General features: G+C 46.2%; 1 protein-coding gene and 1 long non-coding RNA gene across 4 annotated transcripts in view; one reads left to right on the plus strand and one right to left on the minus strand.

Moving 5' to 3' along the window:
* LOC126545470 (heat shock 70 kDa protein 12A-like) overlaps nt 1–20,468 on the plus strand; it is a 200,060-nt gene that overhangs the window by 153,820 nt on the left and 25,772 nt on the right. For 2 of the 3 annotated variants that reach the window (XM_050193347.2, XM_050193350.2), the window contains 4 exons: nt 7,072–7,247; nt 8,508–8,729; nt 16,149–16,332; nt 19,644–19,700. In XM_050193347.2, coding sequence (XP_050049304.1) covers nt 7,072–7,247; nt 8,508–8,729; nt 16,149–16,332; nt 19,644–19,700 — 639 coding nt within the window. The remainder of the gene's footprint in view (nt 1–7,071; nt 7,248–8,507; nt 8,730–16,148; nt 16,333–19,643; nt 19,701–20,468) is intronic. The other variant, XM_050193349.2, reaches the window with a different exon arrangement.
* LOC129380417 (uncharacterized) overlaps nt 1–20,468 on the minus strand; it is a 45,210-nt gene that overhangs the window by 15,053 nt on the left and 9,689 nt on the right. Inside the window, exon 3 of the long non-coding RNA XR_008608425.1 lies at nt 1,973–2,284. This is a non-coding gene — a long non-coding RNA (uncharacterized lncRNA). The remainder of the gene's footprint in view (nt 1–1,972; nt 2,285–20,468) is intronic.

Raw genomic sequence — 20,468 nt, forward strand, 5'->3', positions numbered from 1 at the left:
CGAAGGTCATCACCAAAGAATGCACATTTCGCCTTGCGAATCGCCGATAGGTATGCGCGTTCAGCAGTGTAGTACTTTTCCCATGCACACGTGTTCATCCTGCATTTTGCGGCACGATACATGCGTTTCTTTTTGTTTTCTAGTCTTTTTAACGAATTGTTAAACCATGGTTTTTGTTCATGTGTTCGAAAGGTGATTTGGGGTATGAACCGGTTCGCTAAGTTGTTTATTTTTTGTTTGAATATCAGCCAAGTTTCATGAATGCTGCGGTTATGAAACGTATCTTGGAAGGAAGGTAGAAAATTCTGTAAAAGTTCACATATTGCATCATAATTACCTTTCTCGTATAAGTGTATAGTTTTCTCGCGCTTCTGCCGCAGAGCTGGAGCAAAGCGAAAAGAAGCATGGACGACCTTGTGATCACTAATTTCTCTAAGAAAGGTGATGGACGACAAACTGTCTGGACGGTTGACCAGTACTAAATCTAATATGTTTGCAGTGTCTTGGGTGACGCGTGTTGGCTCTAATATGAGCTGTGTCAGATTAAAGTTGAGGCAAACGTCGAGAAAATCTCGAGCTTCGGTTTGGCTTACTAGAGAGGGTACTGTGTTGCGCCAATCAATGTCTGGTAAGTTAAAGTCTCTAGAAAGAAGAAGGTCGGCATTAGGATAGCGAGAGCAAACCACATTTAGTGCATTGTTTAGATTACGAGCGAAGTCGGCGCTATTGCGAGGGAGCCTGTAACATACACCTAAAATAATAGACAGTGGGGCGGCGTGGCATAAAATAAACAGTATTTCTAATTCTGATGTTATGTTAATAGCAGAGCACGATAACTGTTGACTAACGGCAATAAGCACACCTCCTCCTCTAGTTCCGGCACGATCTTTTCAAAAGACGCTGAAGTTTGGCAAATCAGCCAACACTTCCGTGTCATAGATGTCGTTACAAAGCTACGTTTCCGTGAGTACAAGAACGTTGCTGTTGGACGACAGCACGAGGTTAGACACGTGTTCTCGTTTTGGAATGAAGCTTCGTATGTTGGTATAAATTATTGAAAGGGAAACATGCGCTATAGGTTTCGTTCGAGGGGGGTGACTTGTTTTTTGACGATGTGATGACTGCTATATTTCTTTCACTGTTTGCGATGCGTCATCGAACACGTAGCGCTTAGAACCAATGAAAAGAGTTTTAAAGCGCAAAGAAAATGGCACAGATCTGGCTTTCGCAAACGAAACAAGTTGCCTGCGGGCGTCTCTAACTGCTGGGGAAAAATCCTCACCCATGCCGAGATCAGTGCCCTTAAGTTTGCGCCCATTTGAGAGCACCATTTCTTTTTTCTTCTAATGATTAAACCTAACAATTAGTGGGCGCGGGCGATTAGCAGAATAGCGACCAACACGATGCGCTCGCTCCATGTCTTGAGGTTCAAGTGGCACGTTCAGGTGGTCTGGGCATAGACGTAAAATTTTTTCTTCAGACGCGGCCGACGTTTCTGACGCTGCTGCGTCAGGAAGGCCGTAAAACACAATATTGTTTCGCCTTGAGCGATCCTCTGCATTGTCAACGCGGGCATTCAGAGCGTGAACAAGCCTTGCTGTTTGCTCGGTAACCGCCCGTGTAGTCTGTATCTCGATTTGCATTGGTAGTAGTTTCTGATACTGGCCCTCTAGATCCGCTAACCTCGTGCTTAAGTCGGCGAGTGCAGCACTTGTAGCCGTACATTGGCTTTTTAGGGCCCTGCATGTCGGCTATTATTGTGGTTTGGCCAGCGGACAGTTTTTTTCAGTTCGGCAAGCACAGCATCAGTATCAGGACCAGGGTTCATTCCAATATCCCCTGACTGTAACAAAACAGATCTAATCACACTAAGACACTCACAAACAACATCAAAGCAGAACTGCGGGCTCGGAAGCTGCACCAAAAAGTAATTGCTAGTTCTCTTAGTATAAAGGTAGTCTGATTCCCAAACCTGCATGATGAATAGAAGTGGGTTACTGGTGTGTGTTGTGGCACAGCCACCAAGCCCACAGAGCGCGGGTGATGGCCGTGGTTCCTTTATAGCTGGCTCTGCAATTGTTGTCGATGACAGCAGGGCTCTCGGCAATTGCTCAAGCATCCAGTTTTGAGGTGGTGGCGCGTTTGGAGAGGCGGAATGACTGTCGGCGCGTATGCGCCAGCTAGTCACGTCAATCCCGGTGCGCAGATCTGGCGGTTCCCTCACGACGCTCGCTGACATCACCATCGCAGGCAGCAGCACGCGTGTGACAGCAGAAAGGAAAACCTGCATGATGAATAGAAGTGGGTTAGAAGTGGGTTTCTTTGTATTCTGTCGAGTTTTTACCCCTCCCTCTGCTGGCCGATGTTCAGGCCGTCGGTAGACAGTGGTTACGGTGCCACCACTGGAGTTTTTTCCCTCTCTGCTTTCTTCTACACAATCACAAATTTTATGAAAAAATGCATGCACGTAGGCCACGTTTCCAGCTAAACAGCATATCGAGCGCACGCGCTTCTCATGCCCGAAATGCTGAACATAATAGTGAGCAGGCTTCAAGATATATATTACTTACATTTTTCTTTCTTTCTTCTTTATTATTATTATTCTCTCTCTTTCTCTGTTGTCCTTTTGTTTCTTTAAGAATCGGCGCGTTTTGCAACATAAGTACCTCAGCTACTCCTTCAGCAATGCTGCAGGCTTCTGTTTTTCTTTTAGGTGACTTGGAAGCTACTAAATCTCTCCTTAAGGCTGTAAGCAGAAAAAAAAACCTTTCTTGTCCTCTATTTTTCGCCGAAGCTACAAGGACAGCACGGACTTATCAAACAATTTTCTGCATGCTGCACGTGCAAAAGAATTGAAATGTTATGTTGTACACCTTTAGGCACAACAGCTTTCGCAGCACGAAATTCGGGAAGAAAATAACATTTCGTTTCACCCAGTGCATCCTTCTTCGAATCGAAACATGCACCGGTTGGATAATTTTCCGTACAAGCACCACACCATCTGCCTAAATTCCACGCTAAGTTCTGAAAACTCAACCTTTCACCAACTTCTGCGGCCGTAGTGAAAACATTGCGAACGACAAAGAAACACGAGCGCGGGTCTGCTCGCCCTGTTTTGTGGTCGTTGATAATATGCAGGATGTGCACCTGATTTTGAACACGGCGCGATTCGGCCGGAACAGAGGAAAACGTTTCTCGTTACACCATGCACGGCGTTGATATTTCAACGACGCTCGAGAAAGCTTCCAGCTACAGTCGGAAGGAGTCGACGTTTTCCACCCCGCTTACGTCTTGTATGATCTGAGCAAGCGTGAAAAATGACCCGGTGTCAGCTGTACCGGCCGGGGCGAATAAATTGCGAGATATATATACGAGGGATCATTTCCGATTTTCCGGCCCCCGATGCGGCAGGTTCGATACGGTGCAGGTGCTCGGGATCCACGTTACGAGGCGGCGGTCACCCCTCGCACACCATGTACATACGTGCCAACTGCAGGACGACGACCTCAAACGCCGCCGCCGCATCGCATGGATTGGCAGGACAAGTCAGGAATGGTGAACTCAGTCGCAACGAAGGCGGCGGTTGCATGCACACCAATCGACTAGGTCGTTACAGACTGGTATATCATTGCTTGCTGCCACAAGGGCAACGCATTTGCGACAACTATCGCGCCGGCAGTCGTGGCCGCTCCAGAAAACGACACCGCTATGGGAGTAAGCTAGACACGTACTACGCTGGGACGCAGAAGGCAGGAACAGCGACCTCGTTTTAAAGTCGTCCTCGCCACACAGCAGCGATTTCACTCCATTATTTTTGTCAGCGGAATTCCAAGACGCAATGTGGCACGCCCTCCCTGTCTTGTATGACAGCATTCTGAGATTACAAGAAACTCGTAGTGCAGCAGGAGATGTCCGTCCGTCCGTCCGTCCGTCCGTCCGTCCGTCCGTCCGTCCGTCCGTCCGTCTGTCTGTCTGTCTGTCTGTCTGTCTGTCTGTCTGTCTGTCTGTCTGTCTGTCTGTCTGTCTGTCCGTCTGTCCGTCTGTCTGTCTGTCTGTCTGTCTGTCTGTCCGTCTGTCCGTCTGTCCGTCTGTCTGTCTGTCTGTCCGTCTGTCCGTCCGTCCGTCCGTCCGTCCGTCCGTCCGTCCGTCCGTCCGTCCGTCCGTCCGTCTGTCTGTCTGTCTGTCTGTGTCTGTCCGTCCGTCCGTCCGTCCGTCCGTCTGTCTGTCAAGCAACGCCTCCGTGCCACACGCGACAAAATAACGTACATTTCGCGGCAGAGCTTCACTGACAACAGATTTTGAAGTTACGTAACATCATTTGTCGTCCTGTACTGCTCTCCTCCATACGCGACTTAAAAAATTAAATTAAATTCTTTGTTTTTACCTGCCAAAACCACGATATGATATACGAGGAACGCCGTAGTGAACGACTCCGGAATAATTTTGACCAACTGGGGTTCTATAACGTGCACCCAGTGCACGGTACACTTTCTGTAATGAACATAGAATCAGCGGAATTTTCTTGTAATAGCCAACGCATGTTATGTTACACAAAGGTACAATAAATCAATGCAGCTTTGGAGGCGTGCTTTGTTCTTCTTGAGACCCTTGCCGAAAGCTATTCTGTGACAGAACTCTAGTATTTGTGGTGGTGGTGGTGGTGGTGGTGAGTTGTAGCAGCAGGCGGGTTTAGCCTGGCGATCAAGGACCGCAATTGCTCCGCCCGGGCGTCTCTTATAGAATCACTGTGGTGTTTCACCACATGTCCATCAGACCAGTCTCTCTTAAAAGTGCGATAAGGAGACGTGAAGTTTCTTTGCGGGCTATAACTGGTCCTCCGGGGAACACAACGTATTGCAGGCATGCATGCGGAAGTTCCTTTTCTTGCAGATTTTTCAGTAGACCGTCCCTTTCATCTTGGAATTTTGAGCACGACCGACCACGGAAAGCGTTCAATGTCTCCTGTCTCGTCGCATGTCTTACAGTTCGGAGAATTGATGCACCCCGTCCTAAGTAACCACGTTGGTGTACTAGCAGATCCTGTCCTTATTCAATATAGAAGTGAGGCTTCCTCTCGACGAAATCTGTTGGTTGCGAATGGTATATGTGGCGGAATCCAAAGTGACCCAGGGCGATTTCGAATGTGACCTTTCTTAATTTGATTACTCTTCGGGCCATTGACTTTGGGAGGATGATGGAGCGCTGCGTATGCAAAAGCATCAGCAATGTGGGAGGGAATCCACTGAAACTTTACTGTGAAGCCTTTGTTGCCGAGTTCTTTCACGAGTGTCAGTGTTTTCCCCGGTAATTTGATGGACGTTAGACCACGGTAGAGTTGTTGCAACGCGGCCTTTGAGTGCGTAAGGAGGACCTTATTCTGTGGCGGCAACGTGTTTAGTTTGCGCAGAGCACCAACTATTGCGACGCCTTCCCCAACTGTCGACGAAGCAATACAGTACAGACGGCCAGACCACGGACAACTCAGAGAGGGAATATAGAATGCAGCTGCGCAGCGATCTTCGTCTACTCTGACAGAGCCATCTGTGTATACTTGGATGTGATTCCAGTAAGTCATGTCCAAATGTTCCAGAACTAGCGACTTGGCTTCTGCAGCTGAAATGCAGCTCCTTGACTGTGGTCGTGGTATAGTTAAGTTGCATGTGATATCCTCGAACGTCCAGGGTGGGTCTACCTTTTCCCTCTGTCGCGAGCAGCACGTAATCCTAAGACTCGAAGTGTGTTCAGTGCTGCACAAAAATGTGAGCGCGGCCTGTTACCTACGCGTATTAAGAGGGCTTTGCCGGGCGAAGTCTCACTTAAACATAGTAGCTGGATCATCAGAGCCTGGGAAGCCTGAAGTCGCAGAGGGCGTGACTCAGCTTCGTATAGCACTTTGTTGTTCGATGCCGGCTGAGGGACTCCCAAGCACAGCCGAAGACCTTTTCTGTGTATGCCTTCTAAGCGCTCGTGTTAGCTGAGGGTGACATCAGAGATAGCTGGTATAGGATCAGACTTGTAACCAACGCTGTATTTAGCCATAGCATCGATGTCGGGTGGTACTAACGCCATCCGACGTTAGCAACAAATGCATACACGCACACTTAATGTCATTACATATAAATAGGGAGACACAGTCGTCTACGCACAGCTATTATAGAGAACATAGAAAGATGTCAAAGTAACCGAAAAAGTAATTCTCATAAACCGATATCATCTACACACGCTTACCATAAAAGGATACAAGAGGATACCAGGATTGAGGATTGAGGATACCAGAGTGGCGGAGCCACAACTCCGCAATTATATGCTTCCGGGATCATTCCACATCTACAAACACTCGGAATGGAATGGGAATGCAATGGGTATGGGAGCCCAAGATTTCGAAATGCAGCTGGAATGGAATAGGCACACAGCCGTGGAGCGCTAAATGTTGGTTTTAGGCGAGACTGGAAAGCCCGTAAAAAATTGCCAATTAGTCTGAACTATAAACTTGGCCCATTTATTTAGTTTCTCAAGTTTTACTCAATACTGACTTTTTCAGTATCTACCCATAGGCGACTACTTCTGCCGCGGTAATTATAAACAACATATTCTACACAAGCAACGCCAGCGTGTTCGGAAAAGGTGCGTTTATTGGAACATTGTGCTGAGCACAAGTTCGCTGCCACAGTCTATGATCTTTGTTCGTGTTCCCCACGTGCCATCAGCGTGGATGCGCCGCGTCAGCATGTCACATTGCTCATCTCAGCAACTACACTAACCACCGGCTTGCACGATACGTTGGGCGACAAGTTACGCAATCTCTGACCCATGATGCTAATAGTTTGAAAGCGTGCTATGGTTCAAGGCAAGCTTCATCCTGTAAAATCGCCGGAAGGCCGGCGCGGTATCATAACAAACACCCGTGCTGCGGAAGATAAACGGAACAAAATATCTTTCGTTGCTTTCGCAGTCCTGCCGCCATCGTCTTAATGAATTTCTCCGCTTCGTATCCGTCCGGAGTGCACAGTTGTTTATAGGCGAGAAGGAGAGACGCACGCGTACTGAGCAACGCGTGCGACGCATGCGCAGGCGGTGACCCGGGCGTGGTGAACCAGAAGACGCCGACCACGCTGCTGCTGAACCCGGACGGCGAGTTCCACTCGTTCGGCTTCACGGCCCGCGACGTGTACCACGACCTCGACGGGCAAGAGGCCAAGCAGTGGATGTTCTTTGAGAAGTTCAAGATGACACTTCACAGCAACGAGGTGAGCGTTATCACGAACCTACGGGACCTTTAAAGTATACCACGTGGTACAGCGATTGAAAAGGTCAAGATGGTAGACGACGGACCTAATCGTTAATTACGGGTCAGTCTGCATGCCGGCGGAACATGACCGGCACCACTTCCTGACGTGGGGGCTCAAAGGGGAGTTTATGGATGTTTATTATTTCGTCAAAGGCTCCAGGTTTGTGGTATACGAGACACGTATAATCAGGTGATATTCATGCTCAAGCAAAAAACATTAAATAAGAAAAGCGCTATAAAATATTCTTCTACCATCCTTTACCGAACTGGCGAGAGCAGGTGGCGTGACGTCATGAAAAGTCAGAAGTGTCGATAGTTTCTGCCCTATTTGCACACTCTACATATGCATGAATCTGTTTACGAACCATACGGCGCTGCCCTTTGAACTCGTTAAAGTTTTTCTATCTAATTTCATTCTCAGCTATTCGACCGTAGCTGGCTTCGCCTATGGCTTCTGCGACTCTGACTTTGTGTAGCACCCTTTTTTGTGCTGCTATTAACAACGTTTGCGTAACAGCTATACTTTCATGTTCTTTCACTCCACTGCGAGTCAGTGTTTTTCTAAACTAGTAGCCAAACACCCAAGCCTGTTGGCGCAAGAAGGAAGTCGCACAAGCAGCGAACACGATTGGCACGCTCTATCAGGCGCACTGTCATCGCCTGAGACGTCGTCAAACCATTCATGTATATAGGAGGAGAAATAGACGGAAAGACAGGGAGGTTAGCCAGTTCTTAGACCGGCTGGCTACCCTGTGCTCGGGAAAAGGGGTAGGGGAATAAAAGGTAGTTTTCTCAAAAACTACTGCAGGTAACTCTGGCGTTGCAGTCTGTCAGCTGATAGATAGCACATTAATATGTCTAGTCTTGGTGATTGTGGCTTCAGACGTTCTTGTGGCTTTATTAATGATCTTTCTAAACAAACAAAATTATTTAAAAGTTATTGCGCACATACATAATTGTTGCGAACTTATAGCGCCATATTTTCTTGAAGGTGATTAATTTGCAAAAGCCGTTTGAAGCTATATAGAAACAGGAATTCGAGACCAGTTCATGTCCTACTATACCCAGCATTCCCGTGGATGGCTAAAGACCGCCGTACTTGCGGGTTCCGTAGACACACTATGGCGCCGCAGTTCCCTCCAGTGATTTCCGTAGGAACCTCTACTAACCTGGCCCTTGTTCATCGCTGAAGTCGCGATCTCTGCCCGCGCCTACGCAGAACCTGAGTCGCGACACGGAAATCCGGGCGGCCAACGGCCGTCCCATGGCGGCGCTGACGGTGTTCGCGCACGCACTGCGCTACTTCCGGGACCAGGCGCTAAAGGAGCTGAGCGAGCAGTCGGCCACCACCATCCTGCCGGACGACGTGCGCTGGGTGGTCACCGTGCCGGCCATCTGGCGGCAGCCCGCGAAGCAGTTCATGCGGGCCGCCGCATACAAAGTACGTCTCAACTTTGTCATAGTGTGCGAAAGAATTTTGTCCGTTAACTGCACCTTCGGAGAGTTTTGCACATGTCCATGAGGCCGATAAAGCAACGACAATGTTAAATAGGGAACCGGGCCTGTATGTAGCGACACGCTCTTTAACCAGTACTGTATTAGAAAACTTTGTATAACGCTGAGCGTCAATCGGCAACCAAGTACGAAACAGCTGATTTAGTCAGCATTAGCTTGTGGCTGGCAAGGTTCTTTTAAAGAAAAAAAAAACGTGGTAGGGGAGTTATATCGACTTCCACGTTCGATAATGGCCGGATGCAGGATTTTTATGAAACAGAGGCCGACAGTTTTCAAACAGTAGATGTTTCATGTGCACCATGTTCAGCTGCACGGCCTTGGTTAACCTTTCCGTGATCTTCGTCTCTCACTATCGGAGCCATAAGCTTATGTTATACGGGGATCACAAAATAAATAAAGAAACTGCAATCTCTTAAGCTGAAAGCTCACCACACTGACCATAACGTACAGACTGCAACTCCCAATTCCAGATTGCGCGGAAATTCAGTTTTACAAGGTCCCATATGGGTATGCCTAGACAGTACAATAGGAACTAATATTTCTAACTATCTTACGCTCCATTTTGATCCTGAGGTAATAAATATACTAGAGCTTAACCAAAACATTACGCCCTGGCTCTAATCTGTAACCGAGGACCTTCACTGGCGCGGTGCACCATATTGAACAGTATTTCGTTTCACCGTCTGTTTTGATGCCTAATCGAAAATTTCCAGAAAGCAGGTAAACAAAAAACAAGACATTCGCTAATAAAGCTGGTTTGGGTGACTGTCACCCATAATCTGTTAAAGTATATCTCAGTTACAAAGCTGCTACGCAACGGGCTGCGCTAATTTTGCTCGCTAAATTTCAACACCGCTTCTCCTTCTTGTTGCTAAAAAGCATGAGCAACATTGCGATCAAATAATTTGTGGAACAACTGCACACCCCGTTATAAGAGTACTTTCAAAGAGTTGCACGAAACCAAAAATACCGATTGCCACCTTATGGAAAGAACCACCTTATCGCTGTATGGAAAAGCTCACCTGTCCTATGTACCTATGTAAGGGCAGGCGAAAACGCCCTTTCTATGATCCCTCTTACACTTCTCTACAAGGCCTGGTAAAATGTATGTTTTATCCCAACGCACCGTCTTCAAAGAGCGCGTCCGCATGGATTGATAAACGGGAAGTCTGTTCTTTTTTTTTTTCTTCTTCTTCTTATTTTTCTCTTTTTTTTTAATCCTGCATAATGTGGTGGTGGTGGTGGTGAATTGTAGCAACAGGCGGGTTTAGCCTGGCGGTCAAGGCCGGCAATTGCTCCGCCCGAGCGTCTCGCACAATACCGCTGAAGGGTTTCACCATACGTCCATCAAACCAGTCTCTCTTAAGAATTCGATGAGGAGACGTGAAGTTTCTGACTTTGAAGGTGCGTGGTGTGTTTAACGACCCGCCGTGGCGGCGTAGTGGCTTCGGCGTTTGCGCGGTTAAACCCAAGGGTGCAGAGGCCGCATTTCGATGAGGGCGAAATGCAAAAAAAAAAAAAACGTGCACAGTGCATTTGGTGCGCGTTAAAGAACCCCAGGCGGTCAAAATTAATCCGGAGTCCCCCACTACGCGACGTGCCTCATAATCATATCGTGGTTTCGGCACGTAAACCCCCAGAATGTAATTTTTTTTAAACTACATATACGAGGTAATACCAAAATGTTTCGACACTGACTCTGTTTTGAAGAAAGTAGTTTATTTACGTAAATTCAAACACTGTCACCGTTGAAATAGTTCCCTTGCGCAGAAAAAAAAGCGCTTCCAGCGCTCCTGCGGCTTTGCGAATATGTCCTGGAAGTTTATTTTCCAGGAGTCGAGTCGAGCACCCTTCTGCGACTTCGGCATGTCCCTCCCCCCCCCAGTCCGAAGTGAAAAGCAGGCCATTTGCGCACCCCTAGACTCACCCACACTTCTGAAAGCGGGCGCTGTCAGTTGCACACTGGCAAATCCAACACAACAACAGCTGACGCAAAGCTTCCTCGCAGAATTGCGCCCACATATGTACGATTTCTTAATTGCGCATCCCCTGCTTGGGCAGCTATGATTGCCTTTCGAGCGTCGCCGCCACGTTCTGTAGCAGATAACGCTTAGCCAGCCACACTAAGCAGTTAAGGGTTGCCGTACTTTGCGATGCGAAACGGTACGTACTACCTTGCAAGCCTGCATTGCTGAGAAAGCTGTCGCTGCGCATTCCAAAATAAGTTTAATCTACCATACCTTGCATCATCCCGTGTTTGTTTGGGCCGTCTATCCTAACCATCTCTGAAAACACAAAATAAGATTTGTTCTTTTTATTTACCGGTAATTAATCATTGTTCCCATTTAAGCGATTTTGATGCTTGGTTTAGTGACTTTTTTTGTCTGTTTACGGCAAAGTTTTCTATTTAGCAATCAGTGATTTTTTTAAGTGACTTGAATGGACAATTGGCGATATTTTAACGACTTCTAGGTTAGAAAGCTTGCTTGAAAGATGGCCTTCTAGAACGCAGGTTATTATTCAAAAGGTACATGTAAGAGGCCGAAACGCGCTGTACAATGCATAGGTTCCGTGACCACGCTGAACTAACAGTTGTCTTCACATTGGTAGCCTTCCCATTGTGACTGTGCTTCCGAGCACAATGGTCATCATAGCCATCATAGCGCTCACAAAATAGAAGTTCCCTTATTATTTACAAAACCTATTTGAATGTGTTTAAACGCTGCGGGTTCAGTGGTGTCACCAAATCCATTCAATTGGCAGACGTACGCAAGCGTGTCAGAGAACTAATTTACCAAAACCAAATGGAATAAATCTTGTGTTCAAATTTAGAACGCAGCAGGTGAATAAGGCATTTTCGACTGCGTAAGAAAGGCGTAAATATCGGAACGGCTGGGTTCGTTCATGCGCGTCTGAACAAATCACTTGCGTACTGTCACGGCTTTCGGACCGATCAGTACTTCACGGCGGCTTTCTTTCTTTCTTTATTCTTTATTCAATACTGCAAACCTTGTACAGGTCCAAGCAGGGTGGGTTAGATGGCAACAAAACAATAATAACAAAGTGCAAAACATCAAAGTGTGGCAAAATGCAATAAAGAATCATTCCAGTCGGCTACAGTGCGAGGAAAAATGAAAACTTGAACAAATCTGTTCGCGCAAAATACGCGTCAGGGAATTAGGATGATGGTGGCGTGTATGCCTCGACGTTGAAAGCGTCAGATATGGAGAAGGGTTAATAGCTAGATCTTGATTCCAAAGCAAGAAAATAAATTGCAAACGTAAATTTTTTCTTCGTTGTTGAAGACATTGGATACCGTTAATCTGCATTAATTCAGAGGGTGAGTCATACAGGGAAAATTTAGAGTAAATAAAACTTACAGCTTTTCTCTGTACCTTTTCTAGGCGGGTGGCATTGTGTTCATTAAACGAGTCCCAGACAACGCATGCATATTCAAGTTTCGGTCTAATTAGTGAATTGTAAGCAAGTAATTTTACGCTAGGGGGAGAATTTCTAAGCTTATCTCTTAAAAAGTATAGTTTACGGAATGCGGAAGAGCAGATGTTATCTATATGTAAATTCCATGATAAAGTACCAGTAAGTGTGACACCAAAATACTTATATTTAGTCTCTTCCAGCAAAGGTGACGAACCTAGCCCGTGGTTAAAAGAAAGCGGAGCTTTTTTGCGAGAGAACCCAAGAAAGACGCTCTTATCAGTGTTAAGTTTCATGTCCCACGCTTCACACCATTCAAAAATCTTAGCAAGAGAGGAGTTAAGATGGATTTGGTCGTTAATTGAAGTTATTTCTTGAAAAAGCACACAATCATCCACAAACAACCTGATTTGAACATTTGGATCAAGTTCAGTAGTAATGTCATTAATATATAATAAAAACAATAATGGCCCCAACATACTTCCTTGGGGCACGCCAGAGCCGACCGGAAGGCAACCTGATTGTTGTTCATTAACTGCTACAAATTGGTAGCGATTGGTTAAATAGTTTGATATCCATATGATTAAAATTTCCGGGAGGCCAAAGCATCTGAGTTTTAATATTAGTTTGTCATGGGGAACCCTATCGAAAGCTTTACTGAAGTCAAGAAATATTGCATCAATCTGACCCTTCTTGTCGAGACATGAAGCGAGTGAATGTATTACTGTCACTAGTTGAGTAATTGTTGAGCATCCTTTCATAACCCGTGCTGGAAATTAGAGAGGACTGCGTGCGCATCTAAAAATTCATTAATCTGGTTGGCAATAATACGTTCGATTAGTTTACAACATGATGATGTAAGTTATATTGGACGGTAATTTTGTAATAATGTGCGGTCACCGTTCTTGTGTATTGGCACAACCCTGGCTATCTTCCAGTCGCTCGGTAATTGTCCATGAAGTAATGAAATACGAAATAGAATAACTAGAAACTTTGCAACAGATTCAGCATATCTCTTCAGAAACACGTTAGGAAGGTTGTCGGGACCACATGATGATTTAGTTTTTAAATTTAGTAACATAGAAACTACGCCAGGGTATGAAATAAAATTTACATCACAGGGGTGAAACACTGCGTCATTGGATGGACAATCACCGGATTTAGAAAACACACTGTGAAAGTAGTCATTGAAGTGATGCGCAATATCCCCGTGATCGGTAACCACAGAACCATCAACCAAAATTTGCGACACCGGTTTCTTTTTTTCACTTATATAATTCCAAAACTTTTTTGGTTCCTCTACAATGAAATTTGGCAGCACTGTAGTAAAATAATGTTATTTCGAAGATTTTACTGCGCGTGCAAGACCTTCTTTTAAATCCTTTAAATGACCTAAATGCAAGCTCTGTTTCTTTAACCTTTTTATCTTTCGCTTTAAGTGGATTATTTCACGCGTCATCCACGGCGTTTGTCTACGAACAAATTTACGTTTGCTCGGAACAAACTTATCTATACAGTAGTGACACATATCTTTAAAACGGCGCCAAAGTGTGTTCAAATCAGTATCATTAAACTCGATAAGGCATGTTTCCAAATGGTCTATAGTGGATGCATCATCTGCACGTGAGTAGTCTTTGAAAGAACAACGTTTCACAGTGTTATTATATTGAGTACAAGCGAGAATGAATAAGTGAACACTGACAAGCAGGTGGTCAGAGATGCCTTCCACAACTTCAACAGTGTAATCAGGTAATCATCTAGGCAAAAATACCAAATCCAGTACAGATTTCTTGTTCCTTGCACACGTGTCGGTTCCTGAATAACTTGAATTAGGTCATGTGTTAACATCATGTTAAGTACACTGTTTAAATTATTGCTGTTTTGAGGAAGGGATTCAAAACGCTCCCAATTAACGACTGCCAAGTTTAGGTCACCAATAAGTAACAGTTTGCTTCTTTGGAACCGAGACATGTGCTCTTCCAGTTTGAACAGATAATCAGCTGATGCATCGGGAGGTCTGTAAATGGCAAACAGAATGAAGGTATGGCCCCAGCATGAGATCTTTATGCACAAACATTCAAGGCCGGGAATTTCTTCCAAGAGAACAGCCTGTATGTGGTCTTTAATTAGAACTGCAACGCCACCTCCCCTGAAAGGCCGATCCCTACGAAAAACTTGGTAACAATTAGGGAAGACATCCTCGTCGGCTATTTCAGTCCGCAGCCATGTCTCGGTTATGACGACAATGTGTGGGTCATGTTCTATTAAAGAAACCTCAAGGGGTTCGGTTTGTTTACTACACTACGAGCATTTAGTGTGATTATGTACAAGTGCTTGTCACATTCTTTGGAAAGGCGTCAAGGCTCGGGCTGCTGAGAGCGTTGATTGTTTATCTTCACGCGCATGTTTTTTGTCTCATCCCAAAAGAACAAATCTTTTGAAGTAGATCAAGGACGAAAAGGTGGTATTTGACCTGCACAAAGCTCGGGTAATTGTCATCGCCATGTTAAGAACACGCGACCAAGCGCGTTCCGCAGAACCTAGTTCTGCTACCACGAACGTCGAGAAACACAAAAAAAATTTTACTTTTTTAAGAAAGTGCTGTTTCCTGCATTGAAGCACAAAAGTAACCGGAACACAAATGCATTTCGACAGACACTCTGAAAATTAATATCTCGGAACTAATGCTGTCCAGAGAATTCGTTCCAACTGGATACGCCGTGCTAACTCAGCGGCTATAATTCGTAGGTTAAAACATGTGGCGTAAATTAACTAATTAAGAAGTGAATTAGCATAATTACGTTAATTATTCAATTGAACATTCTTATTTCTCGTAGAAGGCCGCCTCATCGAGTAATTTAGATCAAGGGTTAGGATTGTGCTGTCTGCCATAGGCAATCTTCAAAAAATTTGGTGCGGCTAAAAAAAGCACCCTATATATATATATATATATATATATATATATATATATATATATATATGTACAGAGAGAGAGAGAGATGGCTTGTTGGTACGCCAGTGATTAAAGTATTCGTGCCAAGCTGGGTCTCTAATTTTGGGAATAGTGTGCAGTAAACGAGAGCAAAATCAGACTAGTAAAGACGAGAGAGAAACTCGCGCGTGCGGAGTGATTTGTGACTAAGTGCAGCTGCCCAGATTGGGCCGTTTTCCCCAAACGGCCTCCCTCAGACGCCCTGGAAATTGACAGTAAGACTCGCTCTTGATATTCGGGCCATCTGGGAAAAATTCCCGATGCACTGATACCGTGAATAGCAAAAACGGACAATGAGCATACACTTTGTCGAGCTGAGGACATGCCTAGCCTTTTTTTGGTTGTGGAAACGTTCAACTGCGATGACCATTGCATCACCTCAGCGTCGTACCCGTACACCAAAGTTTCGTCCTTACGGACGATCCTCTACGTGAAAGAGGTGCAAATGTCAGGTTTTGCCCCCGCTTATCTTGCTTTCTTCCCAAAGTTAAAAACGAAGCTCGAAGGTAGTCATTTTGGCACGATTGCTTAAGTCAAGCTTGAACCGCAGATAGGTGCTCGACTCGTTCCGGAGGAGAAGCTTCCAGGACATATTCGCGAAGTGGCAGGAACGCCGAGAGCGCTGTATTGCTGCGTACTTAGGCAGTTTAGCACGTCTTATCTGCAAAGTTGGAATAGTGAGCAATCGAAAAATGTCAAATAAATCTAGCGGGTTCGCACTGCTCTCCCTCCCTCTCTTGCGCTGTGACCACTCGCGGTCAACTTTGTGTGACAATGAAGGGCAAGCGACGGGGGCGAGCTTCTGCACATGTCTTACTGCGCAAAGTAGTCCAGCAGCGCTTCGCCTCCGTCGCCCCATTTTGCTACCGAGCGCAACTTGTTCCCGCCTATGTAACGGTGTGCCACGCGCGTGCTCAGGCGGGGATTGGTTCCCCCGACTTCCCGGAGCAGCTGATCATCGCGCTGGAGCCAGAGGCGGCGTCCGTGTACTGCCGCAAGCTTCGCATGCACCAGCTAGTGCCCGAGGCCCCCGCAAGAGTGCACCTGTTCCGAGAGGCAGCGCCCGAACTGAACACCGAGCCTGCTGTCGACGAGAAGCCAGGTATACCGCGGAGGACACGTCGGCGAGAAAAAGGCTTGTCCCCTCTTCTACAGTGCTCACTGTGGGGAAACGCAAGGCTCGTTGGATGCGCAAAGTGAAAGAGAGTAACAGTAATAAAAACCACGGAAAGCGCGGCGAAATTACACTGTTGGGGGGATGTCCATTTGCTGTTTCTTTTGGGACTTTGGATCAAGCGAAAGTAGAGACGGATTTCGGGGTCCATGGGCGCCCTAAAAGTACGATGGTTACCTTGCACGACCAAGACACGCGCGATACACCTTCCACTGGCATCGACAATGGCTCAACCTACACGTTGCCATGCGCATAGATATGTGTTCTTCACGCCAACCGTGCGAGGTAACCACCGTTGAGGGCAACCACGGCCGCGAGTCGACATAACGTGCAGTATGTTAAAGCAATGCGACAGATTAGAAACAAATAGAGCTATCAGTGAGGACCCCGTAATCAAACTTTTGCTGTGCATGGGTCATCCAGACAGGATCTAAGACTTATTAACGTATGGACGGTGTATTAGGCACAATGAGCAGCCTATCTATATTATTACTTTTTTTTGTGATGGGATGACTTGCATCATCATTCATAAATAATCGTTTGCGAGCTTTCAAGTCTGTCACGCATGATCATCCGTATATGACGGAATTAATCCAGCTGAACTACGTAGCATCTTGAGACAGTAGCCTCACTATGCTCGCTTTCAAGCTGTAAACTTCAGATACCGTTTCGCAGGTGGATTCGTCTAAATGTACCCCACTAGTGTTTAGTGTGCCTTTGAAGATGTAATTAATACATTGCTGCGCCAAAAAAAGAAAATAGAGACTTGTGAGGGAGAGTACGAAACGACAGATTGAGCGCTGATGGCCGCTGTACTGTCATTTCGCAATGATGTGGCAAAAGAATGGATGCTACTTACATCGGCAGTATAAGACAATCGAAGCGCAGTCGTGCGAATGAATGTGTGCTGCTCGATCTCGAGCGCCAAAGCTTTCACTCCAGCGCCAGGTTATTCTGAAACATCTTACCATCCGCCGCCCTGCAGATAAAATCCAGCACCAACGGCTTCATGACCGAGCAAGTGAAAATTTCAATGAAATTCTGTGGTTTTACGTGCCAAAATCACGATCTGATAATGAGGCACACGCCGTAGTAGATGATTTAGAATTAATTCTGATAACCTGGGGTTTGCTACCGTGCACCTAATGCGGGGTACACGCGAGCGTTTTTCACATCCATCGGAATACGACCGCCGCTGCCGGGATCGAACTCGCGACCTCGAGCTCAGCAGCGCGACGCATGGCCACTGGGCTACTACTGTGAGTACTCAGTGAAAATTTACCTTCGTCGTAAAAATGGAAGCAGCGGAACCGGTTTGGAGGCTCAGACTTTTGGAGTACAAACGAAAAACGCCGTAGCAATACGAGCAGCTAAACGTGGCGGGGCAACATTTGGCCGCTAATAAAACGGAGATGGGATAATATGTTAGTGATTGCTGCCAAAGTGAAATCCCAACTTAGAACACTAAGCTATCTTGTCCATTTGACCGCTGTGTAGCTTAAACTGTCACAATTTATTCTTCCCAAGAGCGCACTCAGCTTCTATAGAGAAGCACGTAGTGTGTCCAGCAAATGATGAAACATTATCGCGTTCAAGGTAGCAAAATGTCACCTACAAAGAATAGAGCAGTGCGAGGTCTTTGCGCAGATCAAACGCATTCGTGAAGCTCGCAGTGGGTCAGCAGATACTACATCTTGCAATTTTAACTTACTGTAGTGCATTATTCGAAATTAAGCCTGCAGTACGCAGCTCCTCAAATCTTACAGTATCAATCAATGGACGTGTAAATCGAGTTCAGCAGATGTTACGATCCTCGCTCTCTACCGGCTTGTCGCATAAAGCTTTAGCTCTGCATACAAGACGAAACCATCAAGCATCTCAGTGGCTATGGTGTTGGGCTGCTGAGCATGAGGTCGCGGGATCGAATCCCGGCCACGGCGGCCGCATTTCGATGGGGGAGAAATGCGAAAAACACCCGCGTACTTAGATTTAGGTGCACGTTAAAGAACCCCAGGTGGTCAAAATTTCCGGAGTCCTCCACTACGGCGTCCCTCATCATAATCAGAAAGTGGTTCTGGCACGTAAAACCCCATAATTAAACACCATCAACCATATCGCCTCAGGCGCAACAACTTATGTGATATATATATATATATATATATATATATATATATATATATATATATATATATATATATATATATATATATATATATATATATATATATATATATACTGAATGTCCCTACTGGCGCACGGATAACGCCGATGACGCACAGACAACAGCCCTTTTGCACGTAATCATCACTACATAATATACAACGTACGCCAACACAAGCGCCGCACGGCAGAGATGTTCGAGTAAAAGCTTTTTTCTACACAACAATCCCACTTTATCTTGACGGAACTCTTCTACAAAAAATATAGGAGAGCAGTTCAGTTATAAGAACGCCTCCCGCGAACACGTTAAGGCTCTTTTGAGCATGGAGAACATGTCCCACACCTTATAGGGGTAACCGTAGTCTCGGCTGCAGGCCAACACAAAAAGGATTTTGGCTTCAGCAGCACAGTGTCTCGTGGACCATCAGGGTCAGCGTAGGGGAAACATTTTGGTAGTATAGTGAGAATATTAATGATATGAGAGGTGTGAATGACTTATGCAGGCCCTTCGTCTGTACTTAATGATACTGCAAAAGAATGGTAGCATCCCACATCAACATAGAGCACGCCTGTACCGTTGACTATAAAGCGCAGATCGCAGTAGAAGGTTTTCAGTCAACAAACTGCGAGCGCTAAAGCGACGCACCTTTCCCATAAGCAATGCCCTCCTCTCGCTTTTGATCAGTGGCCATATATGTGCGTGTGGTGTGGCCTCTGAAAACAGCATGCCTCGTCTGCCTGCGGTCGTCGTCAGCTCAACCGTCAGAGCGGCGGTGACACTGATATATGTTGTCCGATGCGCTTTGCATGAATCGAGAAGCCATTTTGCACGCTGGCTGAAACACATTTCCTGCCTGCTTGTTTGCCTGCGGTGCGGCCGCGCCGCCCAGCGTGTCGTGTCCCTGTTCATGATAGTCGTGGTCTACCCTAAAAGATGTCTTGCGTTTGACGTGTCGTGTGCATCGCCTCCTCCTTTCCTATTACTAGCGTTTGACGTACGTGAACGCACTCATTTCTTTTGTGGGCTTGCATTTTCGTTTCATGTGCCGTGCGAATGTTTTGCTTCTTCCTCCTTGCAGACATGCATATCCTACCTCCCTTGCGCTCGGAAGTTATCGAGGATTACCTTTACGGAGGTAAATCCTCTTGCTACATCCTTGCACCATTTGCCCAGTGTTCCATGTGCTTGCGCCGTTGCACTGTGTCTGCATGCTTTACGTGTTCTTCCACCTTGCTTGTACTTAACTACGTGGATTCTGCAGGCGAGCATGTGAATTGTGGGTGCGGAAGCCGTCTGGCTCAGTGTTTACACTTGGCGCACAGGGGCATCTGTGAGCACCACGTAGAGCACCATGTGAGCACACGTGGCACCATGTGAGCACCATGTGAGCACACGTGGTTCTAAAGTGAGATCCTTCAAAAAGTTGCAAGAGCACACAAAAGCTCCGATGGAATAATTGGAAAGGAACAAACCGTCGAAGGCTGAGCACGATAAGTGACCACGGTGCAAGCAAGGCACAAAGACCCGTTCCACGAGACGTTGTTTTCAATGTAGAGCGGTTCCTTTCGTCTTCCGAATAAATGCACGCCTCATACCAAGGCTCCAGCAGCACCAGTGGCATTGCAGTTCTTTGTGGCCAACTGCCAGGAAACAGTGACGGCACAGTAGCAGGTGGCATGCACGCGAATTTGATCGCTCAATTGATGAGTTTTAACGCCCCAAAGCAACACAGGGGCTCTAAGATACGCCTTAATGTATGACCCCAGATTAATTAAATACTCGGCACTTTTTATAGCACATGAGTGTTTTCCCACACGTATCCCAACCGGGATGCGGCCGCCGCGGCCGGGAATAGAGACTGCTCAGCGGCAGAACGTCATAGCCTCACCACGTGGTTAAAAGT

This window comes from Dermacentor andersoni, chromosome 1 (genome assembly GCF_023375885.2).
Source record: "Dermacentor andersoni chromosome 1, qqDerAnde1_hic_scaffold, whole genome shotgun sequence".
NCBI classification, from domain to species: Eukaryota; Metazoa; Arthropoda; class Arachnida; order Ixodida; family Ixodidae; genus Dermacentor; species Dermacentor andersoni.